Source organism: Schistocerca nitens, chromosome 9, assembly GCF_023898315.1.
Source record: "Schistocerca nitens isolate TAMUIC-IGC-003100 chromosome 9, iqSchNite1.1, whole genome shotgun sequence".
Classification (NCBI taxonomy): Eukaryota; Metazoa; Arthropoda; class Insecta; order Orthoptera; family Acrididae; genus Schistocerca; species Schistocerca nitens.
In genome coordinates, this window is record NC_064622.1 from 56,423,072 (window position 1) to 56,448,512 (window position 25,441).

Sequence of the window (25,441 nt, forward strand, 5' to 3'; positions counted from 1 at the left end):
CAGCTCACTATGTCCTAATAATAAGAAAATTATGAGGAGTTACGTGTTTTATATCATACAGTTGTGTTGCACACCGACTAATACGTGCACACCATCTCACGAGCAACTTCCCGTGTTATTCAGTAGAGAGATGCGGTCAGAGGCGTTAGCATGAGGTCCACTTCGAGCCTGTGCAAATATCCTCATACGAGAATAACATCAGTGGTCTACAGTACGAACTGCTGGTACATCAAACACCGTATCCCCTCGCATCAGCTTGCGTCAACACAAATTAGTTGTAATTAATCATCATCCACTGTTAGTCACAGTTATAGTTTGTTCAGCAGGCAATTTAATCTGGTGGCAGCATTTCACCTGAATCGGGATTTTACCAACAGATACCTAAATACGCAGTGTGTAGACAGTTCCGAAATTTCAATTTCCGAAGCTCTCTCTCCGTGAAATTTCCCCTTTGAATATAAAGGAAGACTGTGCTGGTAAACTTCTACGTTATTTGATACAGAAACAGCTGAGTAAAACTGAACGTACTCAGTTTTCTCTTTACTTTTTCCGATCATTTCTAAACTGACAATATTTTAGCGCAACGCAATCTGATTTAATAATCCCTACAAAAGAATAGCCCCGACTAACAATTATCTATACCCTTCATGAATCACTTACCTCACAAAAATCTTCGTTGCTCGAACTACTGCAATACAGTGAGCGCCAATACTGCCAGCTAAATAAAAGATTCTAGCTACTGAAGGCACTAACTACTGATAGGCATATAGTTATCAAATGAAAAATTTAGATAGAAAACAAACAATATATTTACCTTAATAGTGTGACATCTATTTTGACAAATTTCCTTTACCTTAATAGTGTTCAAAAGCCATTATATATATCTCAGTTCACGACATCCAGTCTTACAAATTTCCTTTCTCTAACGGACACACATCCAGATCGTCCGCTCATATTAACATCTCAAAACTCTTGCATCTCTCTCCCCACATTGTAATTGCTCTTGCAGCGGTCTCTCCGCGATATTTTCAGAAATTTTATAAATTATATAACTCAGTACATATCTCGAAATATCTCTTATCATCATACCTATTCCTAAACTTTAATATACAATGATTATCAATGCAGTTTCAAGCCCTATTATTCCTTGGAGCGTCCATTTACTCCATGGAATAGCTTCTCTGCTATCTGTTTTCTCTTATGAAAAGAATGAAGGAATGCTTGCCGATTAGCCGTGAAAGAACGAAGATTTATATGTATGTATTGTTGAGCAAGTCGCCATTTGATGAGATTCTGTATGAGAAGGAATTTAATACATGAACTAAACAAAAGTGTGTTCGCGTATTATTTAACTGATTATTATTGACAGTGTCTGCTTACTACGCTGTATTGCACGGGATCAGTGGGGAACGTCTGATTTACACTGGACGAACCTGCCGTTTTGTATGCTCAAGATATCCAGTTTATCACTTCCAATAAATAGGCTAACATGGTCTTACCAGCAGATCTCCAGTCTTCCCCATGTGATCACCGAAAGTTAATAATTATTACAAATCTTTTTAGGAGATCGACTGACAATTTTCGTCGCACCGAGACTTCGAAATTGCTTCACTGCCTTATGGAATTTAAGTTAAGCTCAATTTAATCAGGATAGAACAGTACTGAACTGTGTGAATGTGATAAGCCTGCTTTGTGAATGAACATTCCCTTAATATACGCACGTTTTTTACTATCCTGATCAGTGAAGCTAAATCAGGCCGGTGTGAGAGAGGTTTTTAAATTTTAGATCCCACAAAAATATTAAAACATCCACCATTGTTGGCGGCTCACCTCCAACTGCCCAACGCTACGCGCCTTTCACATCCAACTGGCCAACACTACACTAGCGGATAATCCAACAATGAGTCCAACCAGCCACAGACTGCACACAGCGCAGTCAGCGATTTTAATGCAGAGCGCTTCGTGGCGTCACCAACATAAAAACCTAAACAGCCTACTTATATCCGTATCACAGGCACCCGTCCGAATGCAACGAGATCTCCAGTTTTTCTCACTGGTTGTGTTATTGTCACTCAGCCGTCCAGAACGAAGTCTGACCTAGAAATGTCCCATAATTTAAGGACATGTATCAGAAAATTCTAATATTTAGATGCAGCTGTACAGCTACAGAGAAAATGATCGGAAACAGAAAATAAATAGAGATAAGAATCTTATCATGAAAAATAGTGTGATGGATGAGAAAGGCTGAAGCACATTCATCAGAAGCGACCCGTGCACTGTTGGAGCGGGGGTATAAATGGTGAGGACCGGAGAAGTTGCACTCAGAGAAACGTAAACACAGAGTGCTGCTTGCGTCACGAGCGTCTCGTATCGAACGAGTATAGCAAACAACTGACGAACGTGAAATATTCTTAGAGCGCAGCTGCGTGTTCCGGCTCACCGACAAATTTCCTTGAATCCTGGTCATACCGCTACGGCAGTTCGGAACGATATGAATGCAATTGCAACCTTCTTCAGGGCCGTGACGCGCGGCATGACTAGTGAATGGATGTCACTTGGGCAGCAAATCCATCAGCCCATGTTGACTGTTAGTGATCTGATTGTGAAGTCGAAACGTGGAGGAACAAGCACAACTAAACAAAGACCAGGCACACATCACGTTCGGACAGGGTCCGTCGAGCACTGCTGAGCGTAGTTGTTAAAACCACATAAGATCAGCGAAAGGAATCACGCATGGGTTCCGAAGTGCTACCAGCAGTCTAGGTTACGAAGTAACTGTGCATGGGCGCTTAAAAACAACTGGGCACGAGGTCTGAGCCGCTCCTTGTAGCCACACATGTCTGTAGGCAGTGCTAAGCGACAACTGACGTCGTTTTAAGACCGACGTCACTGGATAGTGGATGACTAGTAACAGCAGTTTGGAGTGATCAGTCACCCTATAGCTCGTGACAGCCCTGGAGAATGTTACCTGCCGTCACTGGTAGGGCCAATAGCGAAGTACAGTCTTCTTCAGTCCAAGAATAGGTTCGATGCAGCTCTCCACGCAACTCTATCCTGTGAAAGCCTCTTCACCTCAGAGTAGCTACCGCAATCTACTTTCATCTCAATCTGCTAACTCTATTGATACCTCTGTCTTCCTCTGTAATTTGCCGGGTGATCAAAAAGTCAGTATAAATTTGAAAACTTAATAAACCACGGAATAAAGTAGATAGAGAGGTAAAAATTGACACAACATGCTTGGAATGAAATGGGGTTTTATTAGAACAAAAAAAAAGTATTGCTAAACGCGTGAAAGATCTCTTGCGCGCGTCGTTTGGTGATGATCGTGTGCTCAGCCGCCACTTTCGTCATGCTTGGCCTCCCAGGTCCCCAGACCTCAGCCCGTGCGATTATTGGCTTTGGGGTTACCTGAAGTCGCAAGTGTATCGTGATCGACCGACATCTCTACGCATGCTGAAAGACAACATCCGACGCCAATGCCTCACCATAAATCCGGACATGCTTTATAGCGCTGTTCACAACATTATTCCTCGACTACAGCTATTCTTGAGGAATGATGGACATATTGAGCATTTCCTGTAAATATCATCATCTTTGCTTTGTCTTACTTTGTTATGCTAATTATTGTTATTCTGATCAGATTAAGCGCCATCTGTCTGACATTTTTTTGAACGTTTGCATTTTTTTTTTTGGTTCTAATAAAACCTCATGTCATTCCAAGCATGTGTGTCAATTTGTACCTCTCTATCTACATTATTCCGTGATTTATTCAAATTTATACTGACTTTTTGATCACCCGGTATATCCCCCCCCCCCCCCCACTTCTCTCCAGTACTGAACTGGTGATCCCTTTACATCTCAGAACGTGTCCTACCAACCGATATCTTTTTATAGTCACGTTGTGCCACAGATGTCTTTCCTACCCAATTCTATTCAGTACCACCTCACAAGTTACGTTGACCTACCCATTTAATCTTCAGCATTCTTCTATAGCACCACGTTTCTGAAGCTTCTTGTCTAAACTGTATATCGTCCATTCACTTCCATACACGACTGCGCTCCAGACAAATACTGTTGGAAAAGAAATACAGGGGGAGGTCGTGTGACGGTATGGGAGTGTTTTCCATTGTTAGTGTGTGGTTCCCTCGCTGCACGCTAAATGCGGAAGGTAACGAACACATTGTCTTGTATTGTGCACTGAATCTGATAGTTTAACAGTTCGGAGATCTCAGAGTGACAAAGCAGCGTACCAAAGCACCGTACGTGAGGCAACGGTCTATGGACAATATTTTTCCTGAAACAGAATTGCTTGCCCAGACTCCTGACTTGAAACCCGATGGCACACCTGTGTCATGAGTTAGAATGCCGACTTCGGTCCAGACCACGGCGTCCAACATAACTTTCTGTGGTGTCCACTATTGAGGTAGAAAGGACTATCGCACTTCAAGACATAAAAAAAAATGGTTCAAATGGCTCTGATCGCTATGGGACTTAACAGCTGAGGTCATCAGTCCCCTAGAACTTAGAACTACTTAAACCTAACTAACCTAATGACATCACACACACATTCATGCCCGAGGCAGGATTCGAACCTGCGACCGTAGCGGTCGCGTGGTTCCAGACTGAAGCGCCTAGAACCACTCGGCCACCCCTGCCGGCACCAGACATTCAGACAGCTCACTGGAAGTGTGCCCAGTAGATATCACGCCGTCAGAAAGTCGAACGGTGGACACACCCCTAGTAATGGTCATTAATAGGTGTCTGGATAATTTTTATCAAATAGCATATATTCTACTGCCTGAGAGTGACGTAGCTATAATATGTGCTTGGCATTTACAATCTTAAACAAAATATAGTTATTAAAATATGAGACGCAGTAACGGAAGACTTTGCATGTGTAGTGATCTCCCTATGTGACTGGTCGAATTCTCCCTGCATTACAACAGTTCACAAAGTTATCTACAAACATCTCGCAGTTTCTATAATATTTCTTGTCATTAGTAGCCTCGACAGAATGTTTAGAACATACATGAATCTAGAAATATAGAAGTTCCATTATTAGCAGATGTTCAACTCTCCTGAACTTATAAATTTATCTGCTGAGAAATCCGGAGTTGTCTGGGTATTTACCGTGTTTATAGCTGTGCCCAAGATTTCATACGCGTGGAATTCATTTTAGCCTTATGGAGCTTCTTTGTTTACAAGGTTTGAGTAAATATGACTGGGGACATGAGAAGCTTGTTTGCTTGATTAACATTTGAGACCGCCACAGAAAAAAATGTTCAAAAGTGTGTGAAATCTTATGGGACTTAACTGCCAAGGTCATCAGTCTCTAAGCTTACACACTACTTAACCTAAATTATCCTAAGGACACACACACACACGCACACACACACACACACACACACACACACACACACACACACGCCCGAGGGAGGACTCGAACCTCCGCCGGGACCGAGAGCCACAGAGCTGGATGTATTAAAATCAACTGTCACTAGTGTCCATGTCCACTCCTGTAAACCGCAACGTCTGTCCTTGTGATTTGTTTACGGTCATGATATAGCGTAAGCTTTCTGGGAGCTGTATACGTTTAACGGAAAATGCAAATTTTTACGAATAAGCGAGAAATTGGGTATAAAAGCTCGCTCGCCTGCGCCAGTTCCCGCCAAAACGTACGCTTCTGTAATACGTTGGAGAGAAATAACTAAGTCTTTGTGAGTGAAGAGGTCTGAGGAGTGAGACAATGCATGACGCTTTCGAGCAGAGGTACATCGCACCACACTTTCGGAAGGAGTTTCCAAAGACTGAGGTAAAGCCTCATGTTCTTGGGCCACAGGAAGTCTCTCCTCACCATCTACATTGGATTTTTGAGACTGCAAAGTGCTCAGTCTTTTAGTCATTTTGGTGTTTTCAGAAAGACATGACTTTTCTGGGCATTTTTATTCGTAAAAATGTAACGAGTAGGCACCCCATCACTAAACAAACTTAATAAATTATTTTTTCCTAGCAAGGAATAAAAAAAACCTATGGAAAGAATCAAAGCAATGTCTTTAAGTTTTCAATACACAAAGCAAAATCAGTAAATTTGTATATCGTAGCCGTGTAAATTCGTTGTTTGTATTCGTGAAGATAAGGTTGCGGAGCTTAATTCTGTCACTAATGTAAACTTCTGAAAATGTATTTGTCATTGAGATAAAAAAAACACGAGCTATGCCATCTATTGGGTCTTTTGTGTACTACGAAAATAAACAACAGCATCTACTGGTTCTTTGGTATACTATGCTGTCATGCTTAAATATCCACCCTAAGCTGAACAGATGATTTTAGGTAAGTTTTAGTTACATTATTTTTTTCCGTGTTCCTATTTTGATAAAGCCTATGTTTTCCCACAGGTTATTTCAAGTTACCTGTGGAACTTCCATGAAAATTATTCCAGCATTTTTGGAGATTATCGTGTTCAAGTAGACAGAGACGACGGTTTTACAAATTCATTGTTAGTACAATTATAGATGTTCACCGGCTCATGTGTTACACGTTTATCTTTGTTATTCGATCAGTTACATACAGTTAAGACCAATGTTTAAGAGGCTGCAATGAGCTACCGTTGCTGCAAAGTAGTCAAGACTAAGTAACCCCGCAAACAACGCAACACCTATTACACTGAGGTGACAAAAGTCACGTGATACCTCCTTGTAACAGTTGGACCGGAGAATCCGGCCCATTCCACGTAAACACAGGCCACACCATGATAGAGAAACCACCCGCCTGCACAGTGCCTTGTTGACAGCTTGGGTCCATGGCTTCGTGGGGCCTGCACTACGTTCGAACCCTGCCATCGGCTCTTGCTGTTACTGCGTAAAGTCGAGCACCGGCACGCCAGTCGGAAACGAGAGAGCACACAGGGCTGTGAAGAAGACTTCAGCCAATTGCATGCTGACCGACCCCTCTCCAGGTCTACAACGCGACGTCAGCGACCTCTGTGCCATCAGGACAAACGCCGCGCCGTCTTGTCGCGGCCCAATTCTACAGCAGCATAAATATTAAGCACTTCAAGACCAGCGACTGAAGAGATTTCTTATTTGCATGTAGTCATTTGCTTGCCACACTTCGTGTTATTGTCAAAGTTAAGTATTGTCATTGTTCATTTCGTAATAAGAACTCATTAATACAATTGGTAACAAGAAACAAGAAAGTGGATCCTGCAGCTTTTCAACAACTGCATGAACCAGAGCCAAATACCAAAGATCTGGCGAAAGAGCAGGGTGATAGCTCTTCTGAAACCTGGAAAGGAAGCAAATCATCCCTAGACTTTCAGGCCAGTTAGCCTTTGGAGTCACCTTTATAAACTGTTCGAACGTATGATTCTGAATAGAATCCTACCAGTAATAGACCCTCTTCTCATACCCGAACAAGCAGGATTTCGACCAGACAGAAGCTGAACAGGGCAACTTTTGAATCTCACTCAGTTAATAGAGGATGGCTTTGAAACCCGTCAAGCAACGGGCGTGGTTGTAAGACGTCATGGTCTCCTTACATTCATTGCTTACATATTCCGCCCTCACAATCATATTCCGCACATCAAGACGCTTCATTCGAACCCAAACTTGATAAGATAAAGTCAATGTTGTATGAATTCATGTAAATGATATGCAAATAACAAGTGTACACCGGGGTTGAAATACTCGAGGCTGGCGTACACACATACATTCCAGACACGACGGTCACAGGAGCTTTTAGTTCGAGAGATGCAACCGCACGCCAGGAGGCCAGTCCCAACCCATCTCCGTAGGCCGGTGGACGCCCGTGGAGCAGACAGCATTCGCCCGAGGGAAAGGAGTAACGACCCCATGTTTGGCTTAAAAGCAAATTCCGCTACATTGTGTGGGAGCGGCCAGCCTACGCATTCTTTACACATAGCACGCAGTTTCAGCGATTTTCACATGGAGACAGCAAACGCCGATACTACAGAATTCTGGATTGGTCGCCTTAAACGAAATGTCATTCTCCCGTTTTAGAAGAGGAATGCTGATTGGCAGACGATATTTCTGACGCCTTGATCTGAAGGAGTAATGGAAGAGACCGAAAGATATACCCCTTCACGTCTGGCGTGGAGAGCCCGTTCAGTTGTCGCTCTTGGAGCGAGGAACAAGTCTCTCCTCAGTACTTCACTGGGAGAGCACCTCTGTCGAGAGCGAATCGAAGTGCGACTCTCTCTATCGAGTCCTTGCGATTAAGCGTTGTTCACTGTGTTGGCCGACACACTTATTGTGCGGTGTGAACGGACAGAGTTATAGTTAAACGCGTGTGAGCGAATTTTTCAGTGGCATCGCAGTGGACTGTTTATCTGACCAGTGTACCATGCCAATAGTTAGACTATGGGGCGAATAGGAATCCTTGACTTCATCAAGGTGTAGGGAGAGTTTGATTGGTATTGTGCACTACAGCTATTGCGAGCCCCATATTTCCTCCACAACAGTACACTTCACTGCATTTCACAAGCGACAGCCTCGACCGTACCTAGCAACATTCTAAAGGATAATTATTCAAGTTGAGTAGACGCGCCTCTCAGCCATTCTGCCAAGTCAACAACAATCTTAAACTTTGTATAGAAATTTCATTAGCGAATCCTATCCTTGAGAGGTAACTTCACATTCCGAAAGGAACCAGGATATAACTTGTTCAATTCATAACTAAAAGTGCCATTGTGATTTCTCTGAATTTTTGCAAAATAAATAATAACTTTCGTTAGTTTCATGTTTTTCTTATGCTAACTAGCACTACTCCAGTACCCAAGTATCCCACTAGTTACGTAAGAAATTTTGTGAATTTTTGTGTCATTTCCTTACAGTGGACGACTCCAGAATATATTTATTGCTGACCACGCTCACATGGTCTTCATGGATCTCACAGCAGCGTATGACACTGTCCATCATCGGTTATTCCATGCAAAATTGTACAATATGATCAAGAACGCCCACCTCGTTAGACTACTCAGCACCCTCCTCCAAAACCGTAGGTTTTTTGTTGAATTTCAAGGACAACGGAGTCGCTTGAGAGTGCAGAAAAATGGTCTACCTCAGGGAAGCGTCTTGGTTCCACTTCTCTTCAACATTTATACCAACGACCAGCCATTGACCCCAGGCACAAGGAGATTCTTATATGCAGATGACCTAGCCCTTGCTACGCAGAGCTCATGCTTTGAAAGAGTGGAAAGAAACCTGACAACAGCACTTAGAACACTGTCAAGCTACTAAAATCGGAACCAACTCAGACCAAACCCTTCGAAGACACAAGTGTGTGCCTTTCATTTAAGGAACGAGGAAGCTAATCGTGAGCTACATATTGCATGGTCAGGCATCCAACTCCAGCATCATCACGCACCACTCTCGATAGAACTCGATAGACATTCAAATCTCGCTGCAAGAACACCAACATGAAAATCTCCGCCCGAAACAACCTAATTCGCAAACTAGCGGTGACACAGTGGGGATCACATCCACAAACTATTCGCTGTTCTGCAATGGCACTGTGTTTTTCTACTGCTGAATATTCTTCTCCAGTCTGGTACAGGTCATCTCATGGCAGGCAAGTAGACATTGCTCTCAAAGAAACCTGCAGGTTGTCACAGGTTGCTTAAGACCTACCCCAACTGATAAGCTCTACTGCCTGGCTGGAATAGCGCCACCATGGGTACGCAGAACAGTGGCTGCCAACAAGGTGAGACTGAAAATGGAACAGGAGAGAGCCCATCCACTGGACGGACATAATCCACCACAACAACGGCTGAGATCGCGAAAGAGCTTCCTGAGAACATGAGAGAGGCTCACCATTTCACCAGAGAAGGCAAGGCTGGAGTTATGGAAGAAGTCGACGCCTCACCTGCAGACGCCAGAAGCTGAAGAACTACCACCTGGACACAACGAGAGCTGGCTGGTGTGGAAATCTTTAAACAGATTACGATCAGAAGTTGGACGATCCAGAGACAACCTGAAGAGATGGGGCTTCATAACAGAAGATACGTCCTGTGATTGTGGACAAGAACAAACCACATGCTCCAGTGCCTTTTGTGCGCTACATCCTGCATGAAGAGTGATCTCCTGCAAGCCACTCCAAGCGCCTTGGAGGTTGCAAAGTACTGGGCACACACACACACACACACACACACACACACACACACACACACACACACACACACACACACGTGTGTGTGTGTGTGTGTGTGTGTGTGTGTGTGTGTGTGTGTGTGTGTGTGTGTGTGTGTGTGTGTGTACTGTAAATTTGTATGATTCTGACTCGAGAATAATAATACAATTTGCTTGAATTGTCTAGCGATCCGAGAAAGTAGATTTCCCGGACACCCCCATATTCGACGACTAGACAGGATTCAACACTTTCCAACTGAAATCGGGACTCAGCTGACCAGACCACGGTTTTCCAGTGTTCTACGGTCCAACCGGTATGGTTACGAGCCCAGGAGAGGCTCTGCAGGCGATGTTGTGCTGTTGAAGTCATTCGTGTAGATCTTAGCCAAATTTCGCCGCATTGTCCTACCGGCTTCGTTAATCGTATGTGCCACACTGATTTCTGCGGTTATTTCACGCAGCGGTGCTTGTCTGTTAGCATCGATGGCTCTACAGAAACGCCGCTGCTCTCTGTTGTTAAATGAAGACCGTCGGCCACTGCGTTGTCCATGAAGAGAGGTAGGTCCTGATTTTTGGTTTTTAGGCACACTCTTGACGCTTTGGATCTTGGAATATTGAAATTACTAACGATTTCCGAACTGTAATGTGCTAGTCGTCGAATATGGGGTGTCAAGGAAAATGCAAGCAAATTGTGTTGATGAGTTCTTATTACGAAATGAACAATGACAATACTTAACTTTGACAACAACACAAAGTGTAGCAAGCATGGAAATAAGCTGAACATCAACAAAAGCAAAACGAGGATAATGGAGTGTAGTCGAATTAACTCGGGTGATTCTGAGGGAATTGGATTAGGAAATGAGACACTTAAAACAGTAAAGGAGTTGGGCTATTTGGGGAGCAAAATAACTGATGATGGTCGAAGTAGAGAGGATATAAAATGTAGACTGGCAATGGCAAGGAAAGCGTTTCCGAAGAAGAGAAAATTGGTAACACAGAGTATAGATTGAAGTGTAAGGGAGTCGTTTCTGAAAGTATTTGTGTAGATTGTAGCCATGTATGGAAGTGAAACATGGACGATAAATAGTTTGGACAAGAGGAGAATAGAAGCTTTCGAAATGTGGTACTACAGAAAAATGCTGAAGATTAGATGGGTAGATCACATAACTAATGAGGAGGTATTGAATAGAATTGTGGAGGAGAGGAGCTTGTGGCACAACTTGACTGGAAGAAGGGATCGGTTGGTAGGACATGTTCTGAGGCATCAAGGGATTACCAATTTAGTATTGGAGGGCAGCGTGGGGGGTAAAAATAGTAGAGAGTGATCAAGAGATGAATAAACGAAGCAGATTCAGAAGGATGTAGGCTGCAGTAGGTACTGGGAGATGATGAAGCTTGCACAGGATAGAGTAACATGGAGAGCTGCAACAAACCAGTCTCAGGACTGAAGACCACAACAACAACAACAACAACAACAACAACGTCCCAGGCGTCTAGCTCCAACTACCATTCCGCGTTCAAAGTCTTAATTCCCGTATTGCGGCTATAATCACACTGGAAAACTGTTTACATGAATCACAGGAGTACAAATGTCAGCTCTGCCAATGCACTGCCGTTTTATATCTTGTGTACGCCATACTACCGCCATCTGAATGTGCATGTCGCTATCCCGCAAGTTTCGCCACCCGAGTATACGTAACCGGAAGTACGAGGTGCATTCAAGTTCTAAGGCCTCCGATTTTTTTTCTCCGGACTGGAAAGGGACAGAAACATGCCCATTGTTTTAAAATGAGGCCGCGTTCATTGCCAATACGTCCCAGAGATGGCAGCACCGTACGGCAGATGGAATTTTACCGCCAGCGGCGAGAATCAGAACTGTTTTAAATACTTAAAATGGCAATCATTCGTTTTCTGAATTTGCGTGGTGTGAAACCAATTGAAATTCATCGACAGTTGAAGGTGACATGTGGTGATGGAGTTATGGATGTGTCGAAAGTGCGTTCGCGGGTGCGACAGTTTAGTGAAGGCAGAACATCGTGTGACAACAAACCGAAACAACCTCGGGCTCGCACAAACCGGTCTGACGACATGATCGAGAAAGTGGAGAGAATTGTTTTGGGGGATCGCCGAATGACTGTTGACAGATCGCCTCCAGAGCTGGCATTTCTGTGGGTTCTGTGCACACAATCCTGCATGACGACCTGAAAATGCGAAAAGTGTCATCCAGGTGGGTGCCACGAATGCTGACGGACGACCACACGGCTGCCCGTGTGGCATGTTGCCAAGCAGTGTTGACGCGCAACGACAGCACGAATGGGACTTTCTTTTCGTCGGTTGTGACAATGGAAGAGACGTGGATGCCATTTTTCAATCCAGAAACAAAGCGCCAGTCAGCTCAATGGAAGCACACAGATTCACCGCCACAAAAAAATTTCGGGTAACCGTCAGTGCTGAAAAAATGGTGGTGTCCATGTTCTGGGACAGCGAGACCGTAGTCCTTACCCACTGCGTTCCAAAGGGCACTATGGTAACAGGTGCATCCTACGAAAGTGTTTTGAAGAACAAATTCCTTCCTGCACTGCAACAAAAACGTCCGGGAAGGGCTGCGCGTGTGCTGTTTCACGAAGACAACGCACCCGCACATCGAGCTAATGTTACGCAACAGTTTCTTCGTGATAACAACTTTGAAGTGATTCCTCATGCTCTCTACTCACCTGACCTGGCTCCTAGTGACTTTTGGCTATTTCCAACAATGAAAGACACTATCCGTGGCCGCACATTCACCAGCCGTGTTGCTATTGCCTCAGCGATTTTCCAGTGGTCAAAACAGACTCCTAAAGAAGCCTTCGCCGCTGCCATGGAATCATGGCGTCAGCGTTATGAAAAATGTGTACGTCTGCAGGGCGATTAAGTCGAGAAGTAACGCCAGTTTCATAGATTTCGGGTGAGTAGTTAATTAGAAAAAAAAATCGGAGACCTTAGAACTTGAATGCACCTCGTAGTGAAAGCACATCGTGTAGTAGCAAACATTCAGTAACGGACACGTATCCGAAGAACAGATGTCGCGTGGTGTAAAAATGCGTCTCATCACCAGATAGTCAGTGGCGTGATTACTGTCGTGTATCTCCCTAAACGACCCTGTACCTGGAACTCAAATACTTGTATCTAAAATTATATTTATGCAGCTTAGATTCGAACAGAAGTGAAAAGCGAGCAATGCCAAAGCCTAGAAGACTAGAATTCTTCCGAACTTAATGATGTGACGCGGTGCAAGAGTTTATCAACACTCGTTGTCAGCGGGACTGACGAGACAGGCAGCGTTCAACTTAAGCAGGTGGCTGAAGTCTTGGAGTAAGATTCAAATGGCTCTGAGCACTATGGGACTTAACATCTGAGGTCACCAGTCCCCTAGAACCTACAACTACTTAAACCTAACTAACCTAAGGACATCACACACATCCATGCCCGAGGCAGGATTTGAACCTGCGGGCGTAGCGGTCGCGCGGACTGAAGCGCCTAGAACCGCTCGGCCACACGGCCGGCCTTGGAGTAAGAGACGACGGGGCGCTTTGCTGCATGAACAGAATCGAGATGGGCACAAATGCATCGAAAGGAACTGAGGAATCGTTTGTAGGAAGCGGAGACACATGACTGGCGACGCAAATTGCTTTAACGTTCCATAGATGAGGTGATCGTCGAGAAACAAACTAACAACCGTTTCAAATCAGTTTAACACTCTATGAAAAACGTCATTCGTGTGGATGGACAACGAAAACAAGTCCAAAACAAAATTTTACAGTTGTTTCTGGTTTCTTTGGAAACTTAAATTCAATGTCAGAGCACTGTTACAGCCAAAACCACAGCGAAACGATTAGTGGGAAAACACAAAAAGAGTAGTAATCTCCGATAGCACTTCGTGTACCGCTGAAAGAGCTTCGAGCTCAAAGATACAGGAGGCGGGAGCATGCAGCCTGTTAATCCCGGTGTTACTGCTGTCTCGCGCAGTGGGTGTCAGAAGTCCGTACCCGCAACACCTGCGCAAACGCGTGACCGACTTCCATATCACGTAAGCCGCTGTCTGGTTCTCCTCAGAAGTCTTATCATCTCAACGGGGCTCGTTAATACTCTCAATAGTGTCAGAGGTCGCCTGCTTTGAGATAAAAGCAGTTACGACCGAACAAATACGAAGTAGATAAATCTCACTACATTCTGGGGGGATCCTAAATTTCCAAGCCACAAAAATTATAAAAAAACGAACTCTAAATTTGCCTCTGGCTACAGGGAAGGTTTTTAATTTTTTTATTGTACTGTTTAATTCGGGATTTTTGTTAAAGCCGTGTGTAAGCAAAACAGCACTATTACTTAGACTGTGTGTTACAAGTTATTACATCACTATTGGTCGTATTATCAGATAAACTTTCTTATGCTAAAGTCACGCTGTGCATGAAATAACAATTACTCATATTCTTGGGTATAACAACAATACAATGCAGACAACTTTGCAGTTAGGGCAACCACAGCTATGAGTAATCACCTTGGGTGTTAATAAACCGCTTCAGCTGTATTTCATCCTTTATTTTTAGGCCACTACCGGTTTGAGGGCAGTAACAGCCGTATCTTAAGGTGAAGATCTCCGTAACAATAAACCGAGAAGGAATAAGAACCCTGCGATTCCTACTGATATGATAATTTTTTCTACAATCATTTTAAGATTTGTTTCAACTTTTAAAACCTTTTACATAACAATGTTAAAATACTTGTACACTTCTACTCACTTAATTTACTCACGTTAACTGTAGTCACAAATTTGACAACCAGTTTACATCTTAATTCAGAATAGTCTATTTAAGAATATGAACCAGTAATTATTAATTCATCTTATCAAGTTCTGGCATTACCAGTTGTTCAAGACCTACAGCGTGTATCCTTTGCACCAAAATAAAAAGGGTCATTAACTGTGCAAAACATTTTTATTTCACGTTACAGGATTCAACAGATTAATCTGTTGAAATTGATAAAGGGAAGAGGTAAAAGTGAGGAGTGTTTGTTTTAATGGAAAGAAAATTGGTTCAAATGGCTCTAAGCACTATGGGACTTAACATCTGAGGTCATCAGTCCCGTAGACTTAGAACTGCTTAAACCTAACCAACCTAAGGACATCACACACATCCATGCCCGAAGCAGGATTCGAACCTGCGACCGTAACAGCAGCGCGGTTCCGGACTGAAGCGCCTAGAACCGCTCGGCCACAGCGTCCGGCTAATGGAAAGAGTAACACCGTTTTGCGCACTGTAATAAAACTGGTTATGGTGAGATAAAATTCACTAATCGCTTTTGAATAATATGAAATGACTTATTCTCAAGTTAAAGACTCGAAACCCAGAAATCCTCTACCAAACAGCTATACGAAAATGTATAAACGTCATCATATATGAACGCTTAATGTAATTACTATGGTTATTACAAGCTTCTTAAAAAGATAGGCAATGATAAACAATTATTCGTACTTTGTGTTTGTAATGAACGTTACAAAGATGGTTTTGCATGAATAGATCCATAAACGATAATATTTTCTTTGGTACATGGTGTTGTAGGTATATCTCTCTTCTTGTTTAGCACGAGTGTGGAGTACGAGTATAGAGTACGAGTTGTGTGTGTGTGTGTTGAGTTACCACGAAGGTTGGACTTTATTGTACTGTGAAGTGGAAGTGGAGTAACTAAAAATATAAATCTATTCGAGAACAGAAACTCAACCATTGTTCATATCATTTAAGAAAATTAAGCCGAACATCCTCTAGACCAGTATATGAAGTTTCATTTCAGAATCTACATGGACATGGATTACGAGCCTACAACTTTGGACAGCAACGAAAAACAGTAACAAATGAATACTATGAAGACTGTTTAGTTAAATTCTACCGTTGCTACCTCTGTCTGCAGTGTATGACTATACCAGCGTGCAAAGTGCTGTGAAATTGTAACCACCCGCCCAAATTTAAACTTACTTCCAAATTAATGAAAGGACTTTGCGTTACAAGGGGAAGGTGACGTCTAGAATACAATGCGGCAACGTAATTAAAGGAAATTTAAATGTGAACAATTGCATCTAACGATGGGGCTGATAATCCTGCAATCTATGATACAATAAAGAAAGAACCACCCTCGCGGTCTGAGATTTTTTATTTTTAATTTCAACTCATCACACGACTGCGTTCCCTCTTTCATCACAAAGGAAGGTTTAAATATATTTAAACAATGATTTATTTTCATAAAAGTTTTTGAAAGTTTTGGACTCGCAGACGCGACTGTGTGTCAGAACACCATGTGATGCTAATATTTGTTTTTATTACACTATACTATGCATTTCAGGTCATATGGCCACACTTCTAGTGTATATATGTAGCTGAATTAATTTTCTTGCTGATGCTTCACCATAGTGAATTCCTGTTATGAGAAACATATGATTTCTGATTACTTCGGAAATCACGAAAAAGGAAATGAATGAAAATGAGAATATCTGAAAACAAGTATTGTTACATAATTATTTTACTATTAATAAGAAAGTTCACCAGCAGAAAAAGGGATTGGCCAAGGCAGATCTGTTTCTCTATCACTTATAAAATAGTTTTATGAAGAAGCTTAAAGATAAAATAATACACTACTGGAAATATGTGAACGACACATTACTACTATATGGTAGTCCACCAGTACCCCATTTCCTATCTTCCTGTGAGGACGGTACGTGAATCGCGCTTGATTTCCCACGAAAGGCAACGGTCCCGAGTTCGACTCTCGGTCCAGCGCACAGATTGAATCTACCACGAAGTTCCAGCTCCGCGTATACACTGCTGATGAGTGAAAAATTCGTTCTAGAAATGCAAAACTCTTTAAAAAAGCTATGTCGCAATTGCATTCTCCACGTCTAAGAAGCTCTCACACGTATAACCCACAGTACAGGAGGAATATTAGTAATAGTTGAGTGTATAAGGTTTATTTCCTAGCTGTCCCATTTACGAGGGGCGTTCAGTAAGTAATGTAACATTTTTTTTGTCAGGAAATTTCGGTTGAAGCAATGTGGAACCTGTCGTGGAACATCGTGGAATATCCCTACAGCCCCAGTAGCTTCATGAAATTCCGATAGGTGGCGGCGCTGTATGTAGTCTTCAAAATGACGTCTCTAACGCAGGTGCGTTCAAAGCAAATAGCTGTCATTGAGTTTCTTTCGGTGGGAAACCAGAGCATCTCAGATATTCATGGGCCCTTGCAGAACGTCTACAGAGACCTGGTAGTGAATAAAAGCACTATAACTCCTTGGGAGAGGTGTTTGTCACCACGGCAACAAGGTCACGCAAACCCGTCGTATCTGCCCGGTGCCGGCCGGGTACTTCACAGCTGGACACACTCATTCGAGTTGATCGACCAATGATAAACAGAGACCTCACTGTACAATTGGGTGTCTTTGTTGGTAATACTGACACACTCGTCCGGTAGGGCTACCCAATGACGTGTGGCCGCTGGGTTCCTGCTCACGACCTAACAAAGACTATAAAGAGCAACGAAGGACCATCTGTGCTGAATTGCTCCGAGGGAAGCAGTACGCGGATGACTGTGTAGGAGGAACAAGTAGAAGATTCTAGACCTGGTTTCAAGAGCATATGAGAGCCAGAATGCGGTTTTCACTCTGCAGCGGAGTGTGCGGTGATATGAAACTTCCTGGCAGATTAAAACTGTGTGCCGGAACGAGACTCGAACTCGGGACCTCTGCCTTTCGCGGGCAAGTGCTCTACCAACTGAGCTACCCAAGCAAGACTCACGCCCCGTTCTCACAGCTTTACTTCTGCCAGAATCTCGTCTCCTACCTTTCAAACTTTACAGAAGCCCTCCTGCGAACCTTGCAGAACTAGCACTCCTGAAAGAAAGGATATTGCGGAGACATGGCTTAACCACAGCCTGGGGGATGTTTCCAGAATGAAATTTTCACTCTGCAGCGAAGTGTGCGCTGATACGAAACTTCCTGACAGATTAAAACTTTGTGCCGGATCGACACTCGAACTCGTTTCGTATCAGCGCACACTTCGCTGCAGAGTGAAAATCTCATTCTGGAAACATCCCCCAGGCTGTGGCTAAGCCATGTCTCCGCAATATCCTTTCTTTCAGGAGTGCTAGTTCTGCAAGGTTCGCAGGAGAGCTTCTGTAAAGTTTGGAAGTAGGAGACGAGATACTGGCAGAAGTAAAGCTGTGAGAACTGGGCGTCAGTCTTGCTTGGGTAGCTCAGTTGGTAGAGCAATTGCCCGCGAAAGGCAAAGGTCCCGAGTTCGAGTCTCGGTCCAGCACACAGTTTTAATCTGCCAGGAAGTTTCAGCATATGAGAGCTTTCCGATCGAAGCATTTTCTAAAAACGGGTATTGCACAACATGCTCAACACCAACCACCTGTTTAATGATATACAAAAGAACCTACCATTTCTACACACCAGACACAATGGAAAGAACCTGTGTCTACAGGAATAAATGTAAATATCATCGAACTAAAAAAATAAATTAAAAATTAATCACTGCTAAATGAACAAGCACAATTTGTTAGCCACAACTTTTTCAGTAGTTTTAAACAATTTTGTTAAAGTAATCACAGCTAACACTAAAAATACTTCTTCGCAGTGCCGCAAGCCGTGACGTTCTAACTAGAAATAAACTATTGTACATCTTTGACACTGTAAATCAACATACATCTGTGGTTAGCGCTTATTTTACAACAAAGCCATGAACTATATATATATATATATATATATATATATATATATATATATATATATATATACACCTTGAGCTAAGTAATGTTGCATAGTAATACAGAATTATCAGCATTAAACACAGTAATAATCAGGACTATTTCATTTAACTCATCTAGTAAGTTTTGCATGTTGTCATGAATTTTCATTTTTATTCGTTTTCTGTTTCTCCAATTTCCAAATTCAACACACACGTTTCTAATTCCTGAAACGCACTATTCTGCATTGTCTCGCTCAAGGACGAGAATACTCATGTAACTACCCACAGAGACCTGAAGTTAGGCCCACAGTGTCAGAAATACAGTTTAGCACCGGTATTACGAAACAAATATCTTAGTGACTGGAGACGACTTTCAATACACTTGCAGAATAATTTTTTATACCAGATGCGTAACTTATTTTAACATCAATAATGGTTAGGAAAAGAACCCGAATGAGGTAAGAGTTCAATAGGAGACTTCGAATTCAGTAAACCTTGGTACGTAACCACTGGCCGGATATGCACCGTTATGGAACTCTTCCGTAAAAAGGCAGCCATTAAGCGTATAGCGCACGTAAATGTGTTCATTTAAGTTAATAGCCGCAGGCAATACCTGTTACGCAAAACAGTGGAGTTACTGGTTGAATTAGCCAGGGTAATTGTGTAAGCTTAACAGTCAAAGCTGCACAAACCTCCAATTCCTCTCCACTCCTAATTAGGGCCTACGTTAATACCGATTTTTCTCTGATGCTTAATGAATTAAGATTGACTACAACGGAGGTACGGTAATGGCATTAAACTAAGATAAAACCAGCCCAAGGAATCATGAATACTTTTTAATTTTACTAATTCCTATATTTCACATTTTGTTATTGTGGTAAGTACTTAATGATTTGCATGATTTTATCTAGGCTTTTTATCCTTCACAAACAGCTGTCTCTATTTAAATAGATATGACTGTGTCAGGAATAAACTGATAACATCCCTATGGAGACAAGGTGTAATCCAGAAAGCGCAGATGTTTTATCATCTTCACCGAATGCTCGTCATGTATTCTCAGACGTTTCTGCTGATATATGTATCTCGTATCCGACGCCACTTGAAGGATCGAGGTAAAAATTCCTTGAGTTACATTCCAATGCTCAGTGCCTGCTGTCATGGTTCTGTTATGTGTGTATTGTTTCAGTATTTATTGAAGCATTAAAAAGTCAGTAATAAAATCTAACTTATGCCGCAGTTCTTCTTACGAAGTTCAGTAAAAGTAGTTAGTAGTTGTCTTCCTTACCCGACATCGAAAACTATTCTGATTCGTTGAATTTGTCATCGATATCACTTTTCCTCACTACAGGTGTATGATTAGTTCCACTAGATATATTGTTAAGACTGTTTTAATTATTTAAGTTACATCAGAATAATTTGTGTTTCTTGCGTAGGCGTGCTGAAACTGCTTTGCTCGTTTACTCGTAATCATTTTTCTTCCATATTTTTAGGAGACGTTCCTCGTCAACGTAGACGAATGACCCACAGTTGCGCTTATCTAGGCAATATTTCAAAACCTCGATACTCTGAAAAGAGACTGAACGATGTCCCTCTCTGAAGGATACTCTAGAGTTGTTGAAGAAAAAGAAAAAAAGGAAAAAGAAAAAAAAGGAAAAAGGAAAAAGGGAAAAAGGAAAAAAAGGAAAAGAAAACTATGATGAAGTGCTAAGGGCGCCTGGAGGGATCCAGTTGTCCTAGTTCCATTTGTAACTTACTTATATATCCACACAAATTATAAAAATATATGTATGTATCTGTTTATGTATGTTCCAAATCTCCTGCTAAACCACTGGATCTATTTCAGCCAAACTTTGTAACTTATCACTTACTGGCTGGAAAGGATCGCTTTTGGGGTAAGTACCAAACACCCGTCAAAGGGTTGTAGATGTGGGTGAAAATGCAGTGAGGCCCTCTACGTGAGAATACCCATACTTTAACTACCCAGTATTTCAGAATGAGAGCACTTAGCGTCTTGCAGCGAACTTCACACAATTTCAAACCTGTACGAAACGTTTTATCGCTGATGAACGCCACAGAATGAAAGGAAAAAAGTTTGTCGCTTACTACGTTTTCGCTGTTCATACAGTAAAACTGAGCATGAAGCATGATGATCTGATTTATCACTTCTTTACTACTAACTGGATCTGTAACATTTGGCAGACAGTAGGCATATATGCCACTGAATGTATCAGAAACATTATATCGTTGTACGGCACTTATTTCAGGAGATATGTTAGATACTGAGATGAGTCAAAAAATGCCGCGTCATGCATGACATTTTAATTTATTATTTACTACTTAAGTCACGACACATTTCGCAGACAGTAGGCACATATAGCACTGGATGTACCTGGAATTCTCTGGACATAGACGTGAAATATTTGTACAAATACACGTGAAATGCGTTAAATATGTGTGAAATATATTTCATATGTGCGAATGCGAGCAAAGCCACGGGTAAAAAGCTAATCTGAAACCCAAGGAACAATTTCTATCAAGTTTGGTAGGTACACACGTTAGCTGAAAGCTGGAAAGAAATAGTGTAGGGGTAAGAACCACCAGCCTCCTACTGGGATGCGATAACATGAAGAGAGACGGAAGGACGAGGACATGGGTGGACGGAGGGGAGGAAGGAGAAGATAGGCACAGATAGGAAAGAGGGAGGAGATGGACAGAGAGACGGAGCAAGGAGTAGGCTTGCAGACAGTGGGGTGGAGAGGATGTGGACAGAGGCTGGGTGTGGAAGAGATGGACAGGGACAAGGAGGATGGGTAGCGTTAGGACGGAGGAGAAGTGGAGAGGTGGAGAGAGAGAGAGAGAGAGAGAGAGAGAGAGAGAGAGAGAGAGAGAGGGGGGGGAGGAGGTGACAGGAAAAGGGTGCACTAGGAGAAAGGCAGGGGGTGCACTAGGAGAAAGAGGGTGCTCTAGGAGAAAGAGAGGGTATAGAGAGCAGGAAAATGAGAAGATAGAGAGCAGTAGAAAGAGGAAAGGAGGAGATGGACTATTAGAAGACTGCAATACACGAGTAATGTCGAGTTTCTCAGATAGTTAAAAATAAAGTTCAGCAGTGCGGTATTTAGCAGCTAAATGCCACACTTATTAATAAATTAGTCATTGTAAATTAGTGAAACAAGAATATTAACGACAATGACAGCCTCTGGCTGACTTACAATGAGTCCAAATAGCCAAGAACTGCAGAGAAGTTAATTTATATACGAAAATGACACAGTTCTGCGTTCTACTGTACTGCAGAACCGCAGCACGTTATATTGCTTCAGAGATACGACAATGGAATTCAGCTTGTTAATTGCTTCTTTAAGTTTATTTTGTCTTCTGTCTTACTTCTTGTTTAATGAAATCCTTGTTTAAAATTAAGTTCCCAGATATTTACACTTCTGACATGCCTCGATTGTATTTCCATCGACGACAATGTCTTGTTAAATTCTTATAGCGGAATTTTTAGAAGAAAATGTTAGTACAGCCTTCTTGTACGTTTCTAAGATTTTCTTCGACATGTTCTCTGGTATCATGGTCATTTGCTGCCAATGTTATTTTAGCACTGGCGTATAGTTAACGCCATAGATGAAGCCCATTTATGTGTACATCCATTCCTCCACAGTTTTTCTTCCAGTCTTCGAGAAATTGGTTGGGTTGGGTTGTTTTGGAGGAAGAGACCAAACTGCGAAGTCATCGGTCTCATCGGTTTTAGGGAAGGACGGGGAAGGAAGTCGGCCGTGCCCTTTCAAAGGAACCATCCCGGAATTTGCCTGGAGTGATTTAGGGAAATCACGGAAAACCTAAATCAGGATGGCCGGACGCGGCATCGAACCGTCGTCCTCTCGAATGCGAGAATTCGTTCAGATTTTAAACATGGGAGGTGCTACACAGTCCCCTTGTCTAGGATCTTTGGTTGGTTTGACAGATTTGTTCTGGTATTTTATTCTTTCCCCTGATCTCTCGTAAACTTTCTTACTGCAACAATGTATATGTATTGAGCTCTCGTCAAGATGTCGATAAATGGAGCTGGACCGTAATTGTCATGATTTTCACTTGGTGAGAGGCGTGCGTGGATTGTGGCATTCATTCTACAAGCTTTTGTAAACCATGTTTTGCTATTTGATGTTCATTATTAAGATCAGGCGGTGTCAGTGCAGCCTCAGTAGGCCAGGTCTGAAAATGAACACCTGAGGCTCGAAAATACTTGCCTATTATAAATACTGAAATTGTTGACAATCGTTAATAAATACTTTAAGAAATTTAATAAAACTGCTTGTTCCTCGTCAACAAAATGCTGAAACTGGAAAAAATAGTTGTCTAATAAAATGACACCTCCTCCTCGACAGTCTCCCCCTACCTTCAACCCCACCAGTCTGCCCCGTTCTTCCTTGACATTTATCCAGTGGCAGGACTAGGTACTGCTCCCATTATTAGTCCAGCGAGACTCACCGGTCCTGGCCGTGAGGTGTGGCTGCTGCTTGAGCCAGTCCCTGATGTGCTGGATGTCTTTCTCCAGGCGGCGCGGGTCCTCCCCCAGCTCTTTGGCCGCCTCCTGAAGTTGCGGGCTCAGCGGCCGCAGGTTTGGACTCATCTGGAGACAAAGTACAATAATTAAAACGCTTGAGACAAATGCACTAAAAATATGTACGCTAGGGCCGAAAAACAGACGTAAATGGCAGCTGCAACACAGGCAGGACTAACATTAGCATGAGCACAGCGTTGTGTGATAGTGAAGCACAGAGTGTGGGAAAACCAGAACCGATTAACGTCGTAAGATTTGAGATGTGCTACAGACGAATGTCGAAAATTATGTTTACTGATAAGGTACAGGATGAGGTGGTTCTCTGCAGAATCGGTTAGGAAAGGGATATATGGCGAAAAGTGACAAGGAGGAATACAGTGGTAGGGTATCTGTCAAAACATCAGCTATTTCTATGGTACTAGATGGTGCTGTAGAGGGTAAAAGGATAGAAACTGGAACACATCCAGCAAGTAATTGAGGACATAGGTTGCAAGTGCTATTCGAAGATGAAAAGTTTGACACAGTAGAGTAATTTATGGCCGGCTGCAGCAGACCTATCAGAAGACTGACAAATCAAAAGAAAAAAAAAACTTGTGGGGGGTGTGACGGGACCAGACAGAGAAGCCATTCCCAGGGGACACCTCCTGCCAGCAGTTCTGAGGATATGGCATCAATCCACATTATTTCTGAATCAGGTTTTTAGGAAGGGGGGGGGGGGGATCTGGTGCCACAGGGCTCAGCTGGACCCCACCTCAGATGCATGGTTGGAACATGCGGTATGTGTTGCATGGGGACCATTAGAAAGCTATCTTTCAGGTCTTCTTTCTGTTCCTCTTCTCCTTGTACGGTTTCAAAGTCTACAAGGGCCTTTCTGTCCTACTTTCAGGGAAATTCGTAGGAATGCGAAACCCTATGACCACAACCTCTGACGGCTCCAGCCAGTGGCTGGTATCTGCTAAAGGAGCATCCTGGAGGACCCTTTATGGTGAGGGATGTCGGAGGAGGGTGCTGCTTCTGCAGCTGGGGTGTTCGTGATCGATGTCCCCAATGGGTGGGGAGAGAACACTCGCTACGTGGGTATGAGGGAAACAGTATGAAGAGGGTCCCCGACCACCTTTGGAACAGGTGTCGTCAAAGCAGCCCTGACGGTCTGACATGGATGGGATGAAGAGTATGGGTATTGTCGCCATAGGGGATGACGTTAATGTAGCCCCAACAAACGTTATCCTATGTGCAGGCGGCAGACTACCATAATTTTTCTTGGCCTCTTAATACATGAGTCATTCTATAGTTGTGTGTTGTTCTATTTTCTTTTTTCTTTGGAACATCGTGCAGTGAACTGAGAAGTAGAATGACATTCCCTACACTCGACACAGACGAGGGTAGGGGGAGGAGTCATAAGGAGTGTGCCTGTGCAGCTGATGTCCACAATCCCTACAGACACGGTTGACGTTATATCGAGAAGGCGTGAGCCTGTATCTCACGCATTTGAAGGGCTGCATGGGAGGGGGAACTACAGTTTCACATTTCATTGATACAGCATCACTTTGACCTTTCGAGGCAACAAGTCTCCTTGAAAGGCCAAGATGAAGGCCCCAGTATCAATCCTATTGTCCTTTGGCCACCACTGAACGCGATGGACGAAGTGCACACCTCGTCACTCAAAACTGCAACAGACTCCTCATCAGTCTGTAAAAGGAGGTCACAGTGTACCATACTGAGACTTACGGGGGTCGAGAGTCATAGAAGGTCACACAGAAGGTCACAGGCCAGCAGTGCCTGCAACTGAAGAGTGGATGCCATTTTAATCTGAAATGAACCACTTTCCATTTTTGAAATTGATGCTACTTCCCGAATGCCTGCTCAAGATGATCAACAAAGAATAATGGGTTTCTGGCCAAAACAGAACGCCTATCAGAAACTAAGCCCTCCACTTCTCCCACAATGTAGTCAGGGAAGGAAACGCTGTT

General features: G+C 42.9%; 1 protein-coding gene across 1 annotated transcript in view; it reads right to left on the minus strand.

The window, feature by feature from the left end:
- Positions 1-25,441, minus strand: part of LOC126203209 (alpha-tocopherol transfer protein-like) — a 169,553-nt gene that overhangs the window by 61,700 nt on the left and 82,412 nt on the right. Inside the window, exon 2 of the mRNA XM_049937454.1 lies at positions 23,399-23,540. Coding sequence (XP_049793411.1) covers positions 23,399-23,540 — 142 coding nt within the window. The remainder of the gene's footprint in view (positions 1-23,398; positions 23,541-25,441) is intronic.